General features: G+C 43.3%; 1 protein-coding gene across 2 annotated transcripts in view; it reads left to right on the top strand.

Annotated features, from left to right (window-relative positions):
- BRIP1 (BRCA1 interacting helicase 1) overlaps positions 1-17245 on the top strand; it is a 357704-nt gene that overhangs the window by 117672 nt on the left and 222787 nt on the right. For both annotated transcript variants that reach the window (XM_040424676.1, XM_040424677.1), the window contains exon 7: positions 607-891. In XM_040424676.1, the coding sequence (XP_040280610.1) occupies positions 607-891 (285 nt within the window). The remainder of the gene's footprint in view (positions 1-606; positions 892-17245) is intronic.

Here is a 17245-nt window from a genome sequence, read left to right on the forward strand (position 1 = left end):
TCACAGGATGGTCATATGATCGCCCAGGCACCATTTTTTGTGGCTTCTACAGCATAGAAGGGAATTTCTCTGCCTTTTCTCAGCATTTCCTAGCAACTAACCCATTTTTAACTGCCTTTATTTTGCCGAACGCCTGTTAAAAAGGGGCCCATTGACTTCTGTGTGGTTCGTCAGACCTTCAAAATGGTCAAAAATAGGATGTCCTATTTTTGAAGGCCATTATTCAAAGTTAGTTAAAACAATGACCATGTGAATACACACATAGGGGGAAATTTTTTCAAAACTGGTGCAAAGAAAAACTGGCTGAGTTGCTCATAGCAACCAATCAGATCCCCCCTTTATTCTTTAGAGCTCTTTTGAAAAATAAAAGGTGAAATCTGATTGGTTGCTAAGCCAGTTTTCTTTTACACCAGTTTTGATAAATTTCCTCCATAGACTTCAGTTGCTTTGAAAACAGTCGTGTGACGGGCGTTTGTGTGATTATAGCATGAAATGTGGATTATAATGACTTTCTGACTAATTGCATGTTTTTTTTTTTCTTAGAATACAGAAACGTGTAGGTTGCAATGTGTTCTCTCTGACTTCTCTGCCTCTTCTTCTTTCTAGCACCATGAACCTTGTAATCTCTGCCTTTGCGGGTATGATAAAAAACAAGATAAAGCTGATCAAAATGGTAAAAAGAAAGAAGATGGTCAAAGGCAGAAGGTGCCTAAAATATATTTTGGTACCAGAACACACAAGCAAATAGCCCAGATTACCAGGGAGATGAGGAGAACTGCATACTCTGCTGTTCGGATGACTATTCTTTCCAGCCGAGATCACACCTGTGTTAACCCCAATGTCCATAGTAACAAGAATGAGAAATGCAGAGAGCTCATTGAGGCGAAGGATGTGAGTACACTTCTAGATTTACTGTATGTGTATTCAGATGCATGATCTTTTAATGCATTGGTAAGGTAACTGAAAATTGAAAAATAAAGGTCATTTTTCTTATAGTGTCATAGCAGTTAGACCCGATTGTGCTGTAGTCTGCTTCATGTGCTTCCAAGCTATATGCTCAGGAACCCTGAGATTTGGGTTTGGAGTGCGTCTTCTTGTGACATGTAGGTAACACTGGTAACCAGTTAGTGTCTTGACAAAATTATTTTCAACTGTGGCCAATACCTCTTTATGGTCTATATCATATATTTTGTTATAATACCAGAGTGAAGGTGTTGCATTTAACTGTATAAGATAATGGTGTCAATTTGGCAGGATTTGACCCAAGGTGGTAAATCTCTTTAATTTAGATTAACCCTTTTGCTACCAGGTATCTTTGGGCATTTTACACTTCTGGTGGCCTGGAGAGATTTAGCAATTTTGTCACGTACACATAAAACCTAACTTACAAAATAAAAAAATCAAACATTGCAATTTTTTTTTGTCAAAGTGCAATTTTGAATTAACATTGCATAAAAGTTAATACTTTTTCATAAAAAAATAGCATAAAACCAGAAACTATGTATTTGCTGGACGCAGACAACCTGATTATTTATGTTGCCTTGAAATCCATGTCCACCTGCATGTAATTTTGTGACAAACAGGAATTATTATTATTATTGCATCAGAACAAATATTTACACATAAAACTCACATCCAAGCAGTTTTTGCACAAAAACAATGTAAAAATAATATATTAAGGTGTGCAAAGCTCGTATACATCAGTCAAAACTATGAAACAGAGGCCATGCAATAGTTGGTGGTCATAATCAAATGTATATGTATATAATACCGGCGCTGGCATACAGAGAGGGTAGGGGAGGGTGAGAAATATTACATGTATATACACAGGACACTAATTACGAGATCTCTACCTGTATCTGGTGAATAGTCGTTCCGTGATGTGGTATGATCCCGTTGTTCCAGGGAGCACTGTATAGATCTGATGGTACGCTTCTTGCTCTAACTCTCACCTAGCGCGCTGCCCCGGCCGGTAGCTAGCGCACACGTGGAGGAGCCTGCAGGGATGAGTTCAGGAGCGTCTTCGTGTGACGTCACAACTTCGCTCTGGGTGCCTCCAAGGGACAAATTTACACCAACTCGTTTCAGAACCTACAAATGTGTTAAATTAAAAGTACATACTGCACATGGCAAAACAGCATCCATGGCGCCAAAGTCTACATTTTCTGAGCATGCACAGCATACTATATATAAAAATACAACCTAATAATTAGTACGCTTAACTAAATTCATGCAACTTTGCAGCAAACAATTATAAACAAAAATGAGACAAAATTTTTATTTTAGACTACAATGCGTAGTCCTTATGAAAATAAAATACACTCTGCAAAAAAAAACTAAGATGTGAGGAGTCCATGCACATCTCACATATCTACATTCAATGCGCATGTGTTAAAGGAATGCATCAGAGAATAATTATTTATTGTTGATACGATTTGCATGTAATGTTTAATTAATTGTTTCTACAATCTTGGGATCTTCTTATCATATGTGATTTACTGCCTGTTAAATATTTTTAACCTCAGTACTAAATAAAATGTGATATTTTATTATATGGATGAACCATGTGGTGGTATTTATAGGCGATTATCTGTGATGGTGTTTTTCAAATAAGTATATACTAATATAATAGTCTAGGTTATTTTGTTGGTGTATTTGTTTTAAAAACAGCAGTGTACTTTCTTTTTAGTTTAAACTACAGTAATTGGAAATGATCTGTGGTGACAGTCAGTGAGCGACAAAGTCTTTTTTGATGAAAACCTTTCCATCTGTTAGAAATATGTTACAGTTCACTCTGGTGATGATCAATTATCACTGTTACTTAGCTAGAGAAGCAGTTTGATTATTTTACTGTAAGGTTTATGTATAGAAAGGATAGGGACAGTGTAAAATGTTAATCATTTTGATGATTGTGTGTGATGCAAGTATTTGGTGTGACTCTAAATAAATAGCCCAATTAGACACCAAAGGATGATTAGATGAGCAGTAACTTATTTTCTCACTCCTTTTCTAGGGAAAAACAGATCCCCATTTATGACAATTAGAGAGCACACAATCTCTCTGATGGGGGGATTGATAACATGCACCAATGTCCATGTTCCCCCTCTGGTCATGTAATAGTATACAGGGAGATGAGGCTGTTTGAGATCACTGCTGGCTGTTGGGGGGGTAGGGCTGCTTTAACCTGGTATATCTAAAGCCTGTATTACACCATGCGAGTGTCAGGTATAGGGCTGAAACGATTCATCGATTTAATTGATGTAATCGATGCAGAAAAACTGCATCGAGGATTCGTTTAAATCACATGACCACGGAGCGTGAGTGAAATTAAGCTTCTCACTCACTGCTCTATGGCCTCCCGTCGGCACCGCGCTGCAGGACCTTGCGTTCACACATCGTCAGCACGCTGGATGACGCTGTGTGTGACGTCAGGTCCCCAGTGCATGCTGGCATGAAGACGTGTCTCCTGCGGACTCCGTGTGTCGGCGCACTCTGCACTGAAAGGTAAGTATAAAGTTAGCGGGGGGGGGGGGTAAATTTTGATTTAGCATGGGGAAATGGGGGCACCTGTGATTTTGCATGGGCTGGGGAAAACGGGGGCACCTGTGATTTGGCATGGGGAAATGTGGGCAGCTGTGGTTTGGCATGTATAAAGTTATTGGCGGGGGCACCTGTGATTTGGCATGTATAACGTTATTGGCGTTAGAGGGGTTAATGGGAGCACCTATGATTTGCCATGTATAAAAGTATTGGGGGGGTAGAGCGGTTAATGGGGGCACCTGTAATTAGGCACTCGGAAGGTTGATCTGGGGGAGTGGGGGACATGGTGGATGCCATGGAGGCACTGGGAAAGGGGGACATCATGGCAATCTGGATGCACAGGGGCTGATGGCAGTGCCATCATGGGGGCACTAGGGGACATGGCATGGAGGGGGGGGGGGGACATTTTTATAAAGCAATACATTATTTTAAGAAGGTTTTTCTTATTAGATTACTCGATGAATCGAGAAATCTAATCGATAGAATACTTGATTACTAAAATATTTGTTTACTGCAGCCCGAGTCAGGTAGATCATCACTGAGAAGCATTCGTAGGAACGCTGTCAGCGACGAACTGACCTGTGTATTAGAGCTGCCGATTACCTGATGAAGGAGCAAACTCAATCTTTCAGCAGGTTAAAAAATTGTCGCTTGCTGGCGGCAGATCGTGCCGTCTAATCAAGCTATGCTGCTGGTAAATAATGATCCTGTATGGGGATGAGCAATGACATTTGCGATTGCTCCTCCCCATACTGTGGAGGATATCTCTGCATGTACTATCAGCAGTCTGCCTCATCTGTTAATGTAATACAGCCTTTAGTGTAGTGTTGCTAGCTGCCACACAACAGACATACAGCCTTATTGCCTAATAATTTTTTTTTTTTATGAGCCCTGCTCTGGTCTTAGAATTTAAGGCATTTATTTTTCAGACTAGAAAACCCACTGGACTATAGAGTTAGAAAACCAAAAATAAGAAAAAAAAATATATCTTGCTAATTAAAACTTCCTTGGTGTTCTAAGATAGTGGATTGGTTAATGTGTTGGGCATTATACCAATATATGTGATATACTGCATTATTAAGAAACTGTGATATTCCCGTTTCTTAATTACCACAGTATCTTTACTACTATCTACTGCCATAAGGCAGGGTTGCAGCAGTTTGCCGTGGGGCACAGGAGCTTCAGGCTGAAGCCTATGTGGCAGTCGAACGGCTCTGGAGGCCGCAATAACATCATTGTGACCCCCCTTCACCGAGTCATGGTGGGTGCGATAATGTGTTCACGTGCCTACATCATCGTGCTGCCCGTGACCCAGTTCAGGAGGTTGCGGTGATGTCATCGTGACCGCCTGTGGCCTGAAGAAAGAGGAAACCTCTGGACTGCATCACAGACTGACACAGGTGAGTATAATGTGTGTTTAAAAAATAAATATATATATCCATGGCACTACTGGGGGAAATACCGGGAGAGGGTATGGCTATATTATTATACGTTATTTTATTATCCTAGAGGGGGAGAGCATTATATGTAGGGGGAGAGCATTATATGTAGGGGCATTATTCTGTGGGGGGAGCATTATATGTGGGCACATTATCCTAGAGGGGGAGAGCATTATATGTAGGGGCATTATTCTACAGGAGAAGAGCATTATATGTGGGGGCGTTATTCTAGATGGGGCGAGCATTAAAAGTTGGGACACTATTCTAGAGGGGGAGAGCATTATATATGGGGGCATTATTCTGCACGGGGGGGAAGCATTATGTGTCGGGGCATTATTCTAGAGGAGGGAGAGCATTATATATGGGGGCATTATTCTAGAGGGAGGGGAGCATTATATATGGAGGCATTATACTACAGTTAGGAGATCATTATATATGGGGGCATTATACTACAGGGGAGCACATTATATAAATGAGAACACTAATGCCCTACGGGGGCATTACTATTATTGGGGTTGAGGGTACTATTACTATTAATGGGAGTCTGAACTATTGGGGGGGCACTGTCTGTTTGGCACTATCATCTCTGCAGTATAGTGTCTGTGGGCATTGGAGCGCTTAGCGGGCACAGTATTGGAGGTAGCAGCAGGATGACAGTGTTGGGGCACCAGGAGGGGGACGATGATAAAAAAGTGAGGAATCTAAGATATCTATGTGTCTGCAGAGACAAGATCATCATGGCGGTCTGGTCTGAATGGAGAATATGAGAAAAGAGAACGTCTGATAATGAGACATCACTGAATGTAAGAGGTATCTGGCACTGTGTCACCCTGTATGTTTAGCAGCGCTGTATGTAATGTCCTCCCAGATATGTCTTTAAGGCACACGACTGTATTTCCAGTCCTCATTCTTAGTGATATTGAATGCAGACCCATTCATTTCTAAATCCCTGTGCCCAGGCCTCATTACATGGTGTGGGGGAGTGGGGCCACAAGGAGACATTACTATAATGTATGGGGGTCTTCAAAGAGACATTTTATGTGTAAGCACCGTAAATTATAATGTTTCTCTTTGTTGAACCCATACAGTATAAAGTAATGTCTCCTTGTTTCCCCCATACTATGGGGCAACAAGGAAACATTATAATGTGTGAGGGCAACAAGGAGAAATTATACTGTATGGGGACAACAAGGTGAAATTATTCTGTATGGGGGCAACAAGGAGGTTTTATCATGAAAGGGGTTGTCTCACTTACTAATATTGTTATTATCCATATTGCTTCCTTTCCTGGCTGGATTAAATTTTCCCATTACATTATACACTGCTCGTTTCCATGGTTACAGACGACCGTGCAATCCATCAGTGGTGGCCGTGCTTGCACGCTATAGGAAAAAGCACCAGCCTATGTGCGCTCCCATGGTCCCGAGAGGCCAGTGCTTTTTCCTATAGTGTGTAAACACGACCATTGATGCTGGATTGCAGGGTGGCTGTAGCCCCTGGAAACAAGCAATGTATAATGTGATGGAAAAATGAATCCAGCCAGCAAAGGAGGCAATATGGATAATAACAATCCATTAGTAACTGCCTTGTATTAACTTCCTCTACCTGATAAATGCCATTTGCTAAAGTGAGACAAACCCTTTAAAGGGAATCTGTCACCGATTTTAGGGGACATTGACATGGCGGGTTGTACCTTGGAATTTTTTTGCAGACAGCTGGGCAAAATTTTGCTGAAAACCCACTGGCGGCCACATCCATTCTGCCTCCCAGACATTTAAATGGGAGGTAGCATTGAGGATCGCGTAACAGCCAGTTAAAGCCGCAGCACACTGATAAGGCACATGCCCAGCTGTGGCTTTAATCCGCCTCTCTGTGATCCTAAGCACTACCTCCCATTGAGATGTATGGGAAGGATGTTGTCGCGGGCAGGTTTTTGGCAGAATTTATATGCGGTTGCCAGCTCCTCTGTAAAAATCAGTCGTGTATGTGTCCCCTTATGCTGCTAGGCTCTAACAGCCGCCAGCGCATTTTAAGTCCTGCTGTTCATGAACTTATGGCTTTCACCGTCCCCTGCTACTGGTGACAGGTTCTCTTTAAGGAGCTGGGGGTACATTGTTCCCATAGAAGTGAATGGAGTGGTGGACCCACATATGCACTAAGAATCCATACAGAAAGGGGATTCGGGGACACCTTGTTCTCAAGATTTATTCTTTAGATAGGTAAATCTGATATTTTTTTGTGGGGTAACCCCTTTAAGCAGGAGTGGAGTTTTATGAGAGTGGTATTAAGATGAAGAAGATGTATAGCTCTTTATATGAAAAGCTTTCATGAATTTCTACCTTTTCTTCAGTACAGTGTGCAGTGCAGATATAGGTTAGGGCCTGTTCACATCTCGTTTTTGCTGTACTTCAAGCGGATACATTTAGACATACAGTAAGAAAAAGCATACAGTTTTGTGGTCATCTATCCTTTTTTTAAAGTATACATTTGATAGATGTGCATAAGTTTTCATAAGTTTAACAAAAAACAGTTTTTTGTGAAACCTTTCTTTTTTTAAATGATGTTTAGAAGGCATAATCTCAAATGAATGGAAACTCATTGTTACGTTTCCTTCTGTCTCCCATGCACTGCATTGTTTCTATAAGTTTTTTCAGGACAGAAAAGTGGGGTATGCAACATTATTTACTCCTGCAATAAAAATGTACAGAAATGTAAACAGTGACAAATGGAGTAAAAAATATGCACTTTAGAACTATATTTGCCCAATTATAGCCTGTGGTTACGTTAAGGCATACATTTCTATACTTTTTTTCTGTTCACAAACATGTCCACTTGACGTACAGCAAAAACGATTTGTGAACAGCCCCTTATTGGTATTTGATGCTATATATGATCATTCATTTTTGTAAGCAGTAAATCGACCCTTTCGCCCCTTTCCCTGTGACAGCAGGCGAGATCTGGTTACTTTTGTTACACAGGTGTCTGGTAACCTCCGTGATGGAGGCTCTTGTGTCGGGACTAATACATTTTACATTTGTAATCTCACCTTTGAAGAAACTCATGCCCACTATAAAATAATCATCTCCTTCTGCCGGTACTTTCCCCCTGCTTGCAAGGTGTTGGGAAAGCAGCCCTATTAAGAATTAGAAGGCAATCTATCAGAGTACAGTACTCACATGTACATGCAGACCGCCATCTCCTACATTAGTACTGACATTAGTTGTCTTCTATAAACAGCAGTAACTGTAATGTAAGATATATGAGGACTGTAAATAAGTAAAGCACTGTCGTATGTGATAAATAGATATGCCACTTTCTAAGAAATCTGATTGCTGTCAGAGAATGGAAGCATATTTGCATGCATCCAGAAGCTGAAGATCCGGCCTAATGTGTCCTTTGCACAGTCTATGGTTATTACGATGTATCGCTTGTGCTGCTTTTGTATCTGGGTTGCCTAGGACTTCTCAAAGGGGTATTCTCATCTTAGACAGTGGTGACATATCGCCAGGATTTGCCACCAATGTCAAATAGGCCCCCAAAATGAAGGGAGTTCCAAAAAAATATGCAAGCACTTGACTAATTACGGACGTCCCATAGTGGTGGATGGAGAGGTGGGTGTGCATATGCGGTGTGCCCTTCATTCATTTCTATGGGACTTCTGAAAATAATCCAACACTCTTGCACGGCTAGTTTTAGAACCCCCATATAAGTGAATAGAAAGCGTGTGCCTATGCGTGGTGTGCACTTCTTCTCCGTTCTGGAGATAGGTGTGGGTCCCTATCTGACATTAGTGGCATAGTCTAGCAATATAACACCAATATATGAGATGGGTATACCCCTTTAAGTAATAACATGCTGCTTGCAGATTGTACTGCATTTTTATGGTGACAGGTTCCCTTTAAGTGTTTGTTTGCCCCAGGACCATAAATTATGGTATGCAGTGCTATTTACTAAGCTAGAATAAATTATGTCTCCCAGTACTCCCACTCCACGTATGCAGCAAGTGGAGCCTCCTGAACATTTGGCCATGTTACTGCAATTTATTGGACGCTTGCCTTGTATTTGTGCCTGGCAACCTGTAAAAACCTCATCTAGTTACCCAAGCATTTTATTAGTTCACCTCAGCCTAGCCAGAATGAATGTGTTTCCATTCTTCTTATTTGGTTCTGGCTTTCATCGCTGTTTGTTTTTTTAAGATTTTGTAATTGTGAAATGTTTTCCTTTCCATTGCTTTAATGACAGCCGAGTTTCAAACATTATTTATTCCAAACCTTTCTTATAAGGATTAATCAGATTTATGTTTAGTTTACCTGAAGAAAAAAAGTCCACAGTAAATACAAGTCTTTTAGTTGTTCCTTTCTGTGAAGGGGTTGCGCAGGACATATATATTGATGACCTATCTTCAGGTGGGGGTGCCGGGTGTCGGATCCCTGGCGATCAGCTGTTTGAAGAGGAGACTGTATGCGAGCGCTGCTTTCTGTTCATTACACTACACGTCATCTCCTTCGGATTGATGGCGTAGTATGATTACAAGTACTTGCTACAAGCACTTGCTTCATCCTTCGGATCGGTGGCGTAGTATAATTACAAGTAGTTGCTTCATTCAAGTCGCTGGAGCAAGTACTCGTAATTACTCAACATTACTGCACCACCGAGACTTCTGAGATGATGGGCAGTGTATTGAACTAGGGTTTTTTCGGGTATCGAACTTTCGATACCCAATCGATACTTTTATGCCAGTATCGATTCGGTATCAGGATGTTAATTTTTTTCGATACTAGTAGATCATAAGAGGAGTCTTATGGCGCTCGGCACGCACAGACAGTTGAGAAGGGGGGAGGGGTCCCTCTCTCCTATGACGCAGCCGCACTGAGCCCAATTACGTGAGCAGGCTCTGAAGCTGCCCGCACCACTGCCACCAATGAATGAACCACTATTAATTAAAGCAGGAGGCGGGACGGGGGAGGGAATACACTGCTGCACCGTGTGAGCTAGTGAGCTCGGCGAATGTCATTAGCCTCCTCCTCCTTAGTGTCCTCCCCAGAGTCAAGCAGCCAGCATAGTGGGTGCCTGGCCACTGCGCCACCAATGATAATTAACCTTTAATACAAATACAGGAGGCGGGTGCTGGCGGTACCTGCCTCCTGTATCTGTATTAAAGGTTAATTATCATTGGTGGCGCAGAAACAACCCTATACTGAACAGGAAGTAGCACTTGCATACAACGCTGCCTCCTCTTCAAATAGGTAATTGGTGCAGGTGTCAGACCCCCCCCCAATCTAACGTTGATGATGACTTATCTTGGCATAGGAACATAATACCAGAACTGCCGGATCTGGCATATGCCAGACACTGCCAGCGCCCCACAGATCCTATTCACTATAATGGGGTCTGAAGTAGTTATCAGAATTTCGTCCTATTTCTTGCTGGAACCTCCGCCGCAGATGTGGACCTAGCCTCTAGATAGGTCATCAGTATCTGATCGGTGGCGGTCTGACACCCAGGTCCCTTGCCGATCAGCCACGGCCTTCTCTCAGCTTTTCCTAGGCCAGTGACGACCCGTTCATAGATCACATGGCCTAGGAGCAGCTCAGCCCTATTGAGGTGAATGGGGCTGAGCACGATACCAACCACAGCCACTATACAATATACGGTACTGTGCTTGGTGAGCATGGAGAAGGCAGCGGGAGCAAAGGAGCCTCACTGCCTCCTCAAAACAGCTGATCGTTGGGGATCCTGGCTGTCGGCCCCCCACTGAAGAGATACTGACACTTCCCATTTCAATAAAAAGAAAGTGTCCAAAAATTTCTTTGTACGTGTCCGCAGATTTTTTTAGGCATTTTTTGGGGCGCTTTTTAGTATGGATGCATGACAAAAACCATGATCTGAAATTGCAGTTTTGTGTTGAAGTAAACACCTATTGGTTAAAAAACGAATTAAAAATTGTATCAAAGAAACATTCTGTGCTGAATTTTGTAGGCGGATTTTCAAAATCCATCATGTGAACATACCCTTACAGTGTCAGGTAGTGATGATCGAGCACCCGAGCCCTATAGAAGTCAATGGGAGGACCCGAGCATTAAACCAGGCACGCCCTGCTCTGAAGAGGGGAGGGTGCCTGGTTCATAGGAAAAGGTCAGAAATTGATGGAAACACCACCGAAATGGGTCGGGGACAGCTTGGGAGGATGTCTGGATGCATCTTGGACTACAATGTCGCTGCTGGTAACGATGTTGCCCGAGTTGTACGCCACTTTTACAGACTGACCATAAAAGTCACAAAACCGAAGATAAAAGCGATTTTAGATGAAAAATTGTTAGGAAACATTCTTTCCTGTATATTTACTTTTATATAAAGAGCAAGTTCAGACAAAAATTTTCGTGATTTTCGGAACTGGGGCCATGACTAAAAGGGACGGCCGGTGGTTTCGATTGTGTTAATCGATCAAACTGAACTCATTGGAAGAGGAACGGCCGGTGGCATCCGTATTGTACCTGTAGAGGTGAAATTCTTGTACCGGCGCAAGCCGAACCACAACCGAAACCTTTGTTGCCACGAACGTTTTCATTAATCAACAACTTAAGTTGGAGGGTCGAAGACGATCCCCAGCAGCGATATTCCCATTTCCCGCCGAGCATTTTCTGGGAAACTAAAGTCTTTGGGTTCCGGGGGGAGTATGGTTGCAAAGCTGAAACTTAAACTAATTGATGGAAGACCACCACCAGGAGTGGAGCCTGCGGCTTAATTTGACTACGCACGGGAAGTCTCACCCGGCCCGGACACAGAAAGGATTGACAGATTGATACCTATTTCGCGATTCTGTGGGTGGTGGTGCATAGCCGTTTTGAACGTGTGGATCGAGTCGATTTGTGTGGTTCATTCCGATAACCAAAGACACTCCTCTGTGCTAATTAGTTACATGACCCCCCGTGATTACGATTGTGTTGACCAGACTATCATCTGATGATAATGAACTTGGAAGAGGAACAGACGTTGAACTGACCGTGTAAAAAATTGTAGGTGAGGGCCTGCTGCCGCTTTGTTAACTGTAGATAACTTCTAAGCTGATCGCACGTCCCCGTGATGTTGATGATCTATTCGGATGTCTGCTCTATCAACTTTCGATGTTCTTTTTTGCGCCTACCATGGTGACCAGGGGTAATGGGGAATCAGGGTTCGCTTCCGGAGAGGGAGCCTGAGGGATGACCACGGCTACCACTTCCAAGGAAGGCAGGTGGGGGCGCGCAAATTTCCCAGTACCGACTCAGGGAGGTAGTGACGATAAATAACAATACAGGACTCTTAAGAGAGCCTGTCATTGGAACGAGTACAAAAAAATTACAGGGAATGTCATAGGTATTTAGGATGAGGAAACGTTATACAGGAGAGGTAAAGTGTGATTGATGGCCTGCTGGTGACCCACTAAAACATTAGGGGTGAGGGTCTTCAGCTGAGCTGACCATCTAAAACATTATGGGTGAGGGCCTGCTGGTGAGCTGACCATCTAAAACATTATGGGTGAAGGCCTGCTGGTGAGCTGACCATTTAAAACATTATGGGTGAGGGCCTGCTGGTGAGCTGACCATCTAAAACATTATGGGCGAGGGCCTGCTGGTGAGCTGACCATCCGAAAAATTATTACTCTGCTGCCAGCGCTGTCAGATGGAAATTTTTGCAGCAATCTGTCAAAACGGAACTTCTGGTATAGCACCATTTTGCTCGTCCTCTCCACCGGAGGAACGAGAGATGAGAAGTTCTCTTTGTAGCGGGGATCCAGAAGGGTGAACACCCAGTAATCCCTGTTATCTAAAATGCGTATAACACGGGGGTCACGGGAAAGGCAGCCTAACATGAAGTCAGCCATGTGTGCTAGAGTACCAGTGGGCAAGACTTCGCTGTCGTCATCAGGAGGATGACTGTCCATCTCCTCATCCTCTTCCTCCTCTTCTGTCCACCCATGCTGAACAGATGGAATTAAAGTTCCATGGCTACTACCCTGTGTAGCGGAGGCAACCGTCCCCGGCTCCTCCTCAACCTCCTCCAATACGCGCTGAGAAGACAAACTGAGGGTGTTCTAGCTATCACCCAGGGTCATGTCTTCTTCCCCCATTTCCAACTCTTCCCCAGGAACATTGTCGGCCTTAATTGTGAGCAGCGAGCGTTTGAGTAGACACAGAAGTGGGATGGTTACACTGACAATAGCGTTATCGCCGCTCACCATCTGTGTCGATTCCTCAAAGTTTCTTAACACCTCACAGAGGTCAGACATCCATGCCCACTCCTCGCTTGTGAAGAGCAGAAGCTGACTGGAAAGGCAACAACCATGTTGCAGCTGGTATTCCATTACTGCCCTTTGCTGCTCACAAAGCCTGGCCAACATGTGTAACGTGGAGTTCCAGCGCGTGCTCACGTCGCACAACAGCCGGTGAGCTGGCAATTTCAAGCACTACTGCAGCGTCAGACCGACTGAAGCTGTTGATGACTTGCGGAAATGTGCACACACACTGCGCACCTTCGCCAGTAGCTCGGGCAAATTGAGGTAGGTTTTGATAAACCGCTGAACCACTAAGTTTAAGACGTGGGCTAGGCATTGGATGTGTGTCAGGTTGCCGAGCTCCAAAGCTGCCACCAAGTTACGCCCATTATCACACACAACCATGCCTGGTTGCAGGTTGAGTGGCGAGAGCCACAGCTCAGTCTGGTCTCTTATCCCCTGCCACAGCTCTGCGGCAGTGTGCTGTTTATCTCCTAAGCATATCATCTTCAGCACGGCCTGTTGACGCATCCCCACAGCAGTGCTACACTGCTTCCAGCTACCAGCTGATGGCTGACTGGGGCGGCACGCGGAGAATTCGGAGGTGGAAGTGGAGGAGAAGGCAGAGGAGGAGGAGCCACTTACAAGCCAACTGCCACAAATTCATTACTCCACTATGACAGCCATCATCCACGTAGCGTAAAACAAGCAGTCCCATATGAACAATTCATACTCTTGAAACGTATTAATAGCACAGAAGCAGGGTATACATTGCAGGCCCAGGAATTGAAGGAGAGACTCCTACACAGGGGATACCCTGAAATAGAACTAAATGCAGCGCTGAAAAGAGCAGGTCAGTTTACACAGAGTGAGTTACTGAAGAAGAAAAAAAGCAGTCCTAGAAAAAACACTACAGATAGGTTTGCATTTGCCTTCAAATACAGTCCCCTAGCAGACATTATTAAACAGGTTATACTTAAAAACTGTGACATCCTCAAAAATGAAGAGGGGCTCCAGAATTTAACATATAACAAACCTCTGATCACTTTCAAAAAGTGTCATACGATCAAAGATAAATTAGTGAGGAGCAGACTGAAGGAGAATAGAACTAGTAATTTGCTCACTGAACGCATACCAATAGGGAGTTACAAATGTGGGGACTGCTCTTTTTGTCAATATGCTCTACAGGGCAAATATTTTTTCTTCGCAGGCATTAGGCATAGGGTAAGACAATTCACCACATGTAGGTCTAAATATGTGGTTTACCTGGTATTATGCTCCTGTGGATCCTTCTACATAGGGAAGACTATCCGCCATATGTATGAGAGATTCAGGGAGAATATTAATTCAGTTAGGTCAGGAAAAGGGTGTACCAGGCTCATTGAGCACGTTCGCAATAAGCACGATTACAACACAAAATGCCTAAAATTTGCTGCCCTTCAACATGCCCCCGATCCAGTATTAGGTGGAGATAGGGACCGCCTCCTTTTGCAGAAGGAGGCGGAGTGGATTATCCGCACTGCTGCGATGGGTCCTCTGGGACTTAACGATCGAAATGATCTAAGTGTATGTTTACTAGAGTAATGAGCACACGAATATAGTAATAGATATAGTTAGTGTCAGGGTAAGTTATGTCCATTACCCCACCTTGTTTTTGGAAATAAACGAGGTATGAGTTTTTAGCGTTGATGGTTGCTGAGGCAACGGGGACGCATTTAAATGAGCGCATGGGTAGCGCGACTAGGTCAAAGGCCAGAGGAAGCGCAAGTGCGCGAAACGGCCGTCGCCAATTGATCACTCAGGATCCATACGCAAGTGTCTGCCCCAGCCCGCTGTAACTTCTATTTCAAGTTTACAATAAAGAAGAATCTTGCTGCAACCTGGTGAGTGCCACTATCATTATTCTTTCTTCATTTGGATCGCCACTTACATAGGTGCTGGCGGCAGGGTGGATAAAAATCTAAGATTTTTTTTTTTTTAAAATAAAAAAAAAATTGTTTTTTTTTATTTAAATCAGATTTTTTAATATAAAATGCTTTTTGAGGAAAATATATTACCATCCAAAGGTTATTTCATTATGAAATAAAGATTACTTTTTTAGTTATGTAGAATAAGGCTGTATATGTTAAATTTTTTGTTAAATTCCATTAATCCATTCACAATGTCATGCTCTTCCAGAGGTTTTTGTAAGATTACTGGGTTGGTTTAATTTTGGAGTTCTCAAAACTGAATTTATAACATGAAAAGAGTTGAGAATATTATATATATAATATTGTCAATATCCAGTATCAGGGTCAAAACTTAAGTGCTGAGGAAGAGGAGTTAGCTATGACATGGGTATCCAGCAATCATCCATCTGTAATGCCAACTATAATGAACTTCAAAGCCAAGGGGGAACCATTCAAGAAATATGTTTGCTGAAGATATTTTAAAGAAAGTCACACCAGTGAACTGGTGGAAGTCACTTAAGCACTTGGATTTAGAGACTGTTCAAGTAATGATTTCACTTTTAACAGCAGTAGCTTCTTCTGCGGGCGTTGAAAGAATATTCTCTTCCTTTGGACTCGTTCATTCTAAATTGAGAAATTGTTTGGGTCCCAATAAAGCAGGAAAGCTTGTTTTTCTTTTCCAGATTATGAACAAAGAAGAAGATGAAGATGACGAGTGAGCTACAGAGGACATTATTAAGGCTACTTTCACACTAGCGTTCAGAGAGGATCCGTCTGGTGTCTGCACAGACGGATCCTCTCCTATAATGCAGACGTTTGGATCCGTTCAGAACGGATCCGTCTGCATTATAGTTTAGAAAAAATTCTAAGTCTGAAAGTTGTTGTCCAGACTTTACATTGAAAGTCAATGGGGAACGGATCCGTTTGAAAATTGAGCCATATTGTGTCAACTTCAAACGGATCCGTCCCCATTGACTTACATTGTAAGTCTGGACGGATCCGTTTGCCTCCGTCTGCTGAGTGGAGCGGAGGCTGAACGCTGCCAGACTGATGCATTCTGAGCGGATCGGCATCCACTCAGAATGCATTGGTAGCTGGACGGATGCGTTCGGGGCCGCTTGTGAGACCCTTCAAACGGAGCTTACAAGCGGAGCCCCGACGCTAGTGTGAAAGTAGCCTAAGCTTTTCTTGTGTAGGCTGGGCTGACAGTCTAAGTTTCTTAAAATATATATATTTTCTTTAGCCAAATTAGTTAACAAACATGGATGTTTAAGCAAATAACTTGCTGTAATGTTATTGTTTTAGTTGAATAAATCCTATTTAAATTGTTATTATTAAGGTAATGATTATTTTTCTCCTTCCTAAGTACAACAGAAAAATTGTCCAAATATGAATCTTTATGTAAAAAACTATGATTTAAATCAAGCCTTACTGACTAGTGATTTAAATCGTGATTTAAATCTGTTTGATTTAAATCAAATCCACCCTGGCTGGCGGTAACCCTGATGGAAATAGGGCCCCAAATCCTGGGCGTCGGTTGCACCTGTGCCATCCCAGGGTACAAGTCGCTCCCAGCCTCCACTACGTTCACCCAGTGTGCCGTCAGGGAAATGTAGCGTCCCTGGCCACAAGCACTTGTCCATGTGTCAGTCTTTAGGTGGACCTTAGCAGTAACTGCGTTGGTCAGGACACGGGTGATGTTAGCAGACACATGCTGGTGTAAGGCGGGGACGGCACCCTGGGAAAAATAGTGGCGGCTGGGGACTGAGTACCGAGGGGCGTCCGCCGACATCAGGCCGCGAAAGGCCTCGGTGTCCACAAGCCTAAATGGCAACATTTCAACCGCCAGTAACTTAAAAAGTTGGGCGGTTAGTGCCATGGCCTGTGGGTGGGTGGCTGGGTATTTGCGCTTGCGTTCAAATGCCTGGGGTAAAGACATTTGGACGCTGCGCTTGGACAGGGAAGTGGATGTGGTCGCTGATGGTGCTTGCGACGTTACAGGTGCAGCGCGGGAGGCATCCGGGCCTGCGCCTTCGACAGGCGATTGGTAGTCACCCAACATA

This window comes from Bufo bufo, chromosome 3 (assembly GCF_905171765.1).
Source record: "Bufo bufo chromosome 3, aBufBuf1.1, whole genome shotgun sequence".
In the NCBI taxonomy this organism is placed as follows: Eukaryota; Metazoa; Chordata; class Amphibia; order Anura; family Bufonidae; genus Bufo; species Bufo bufo.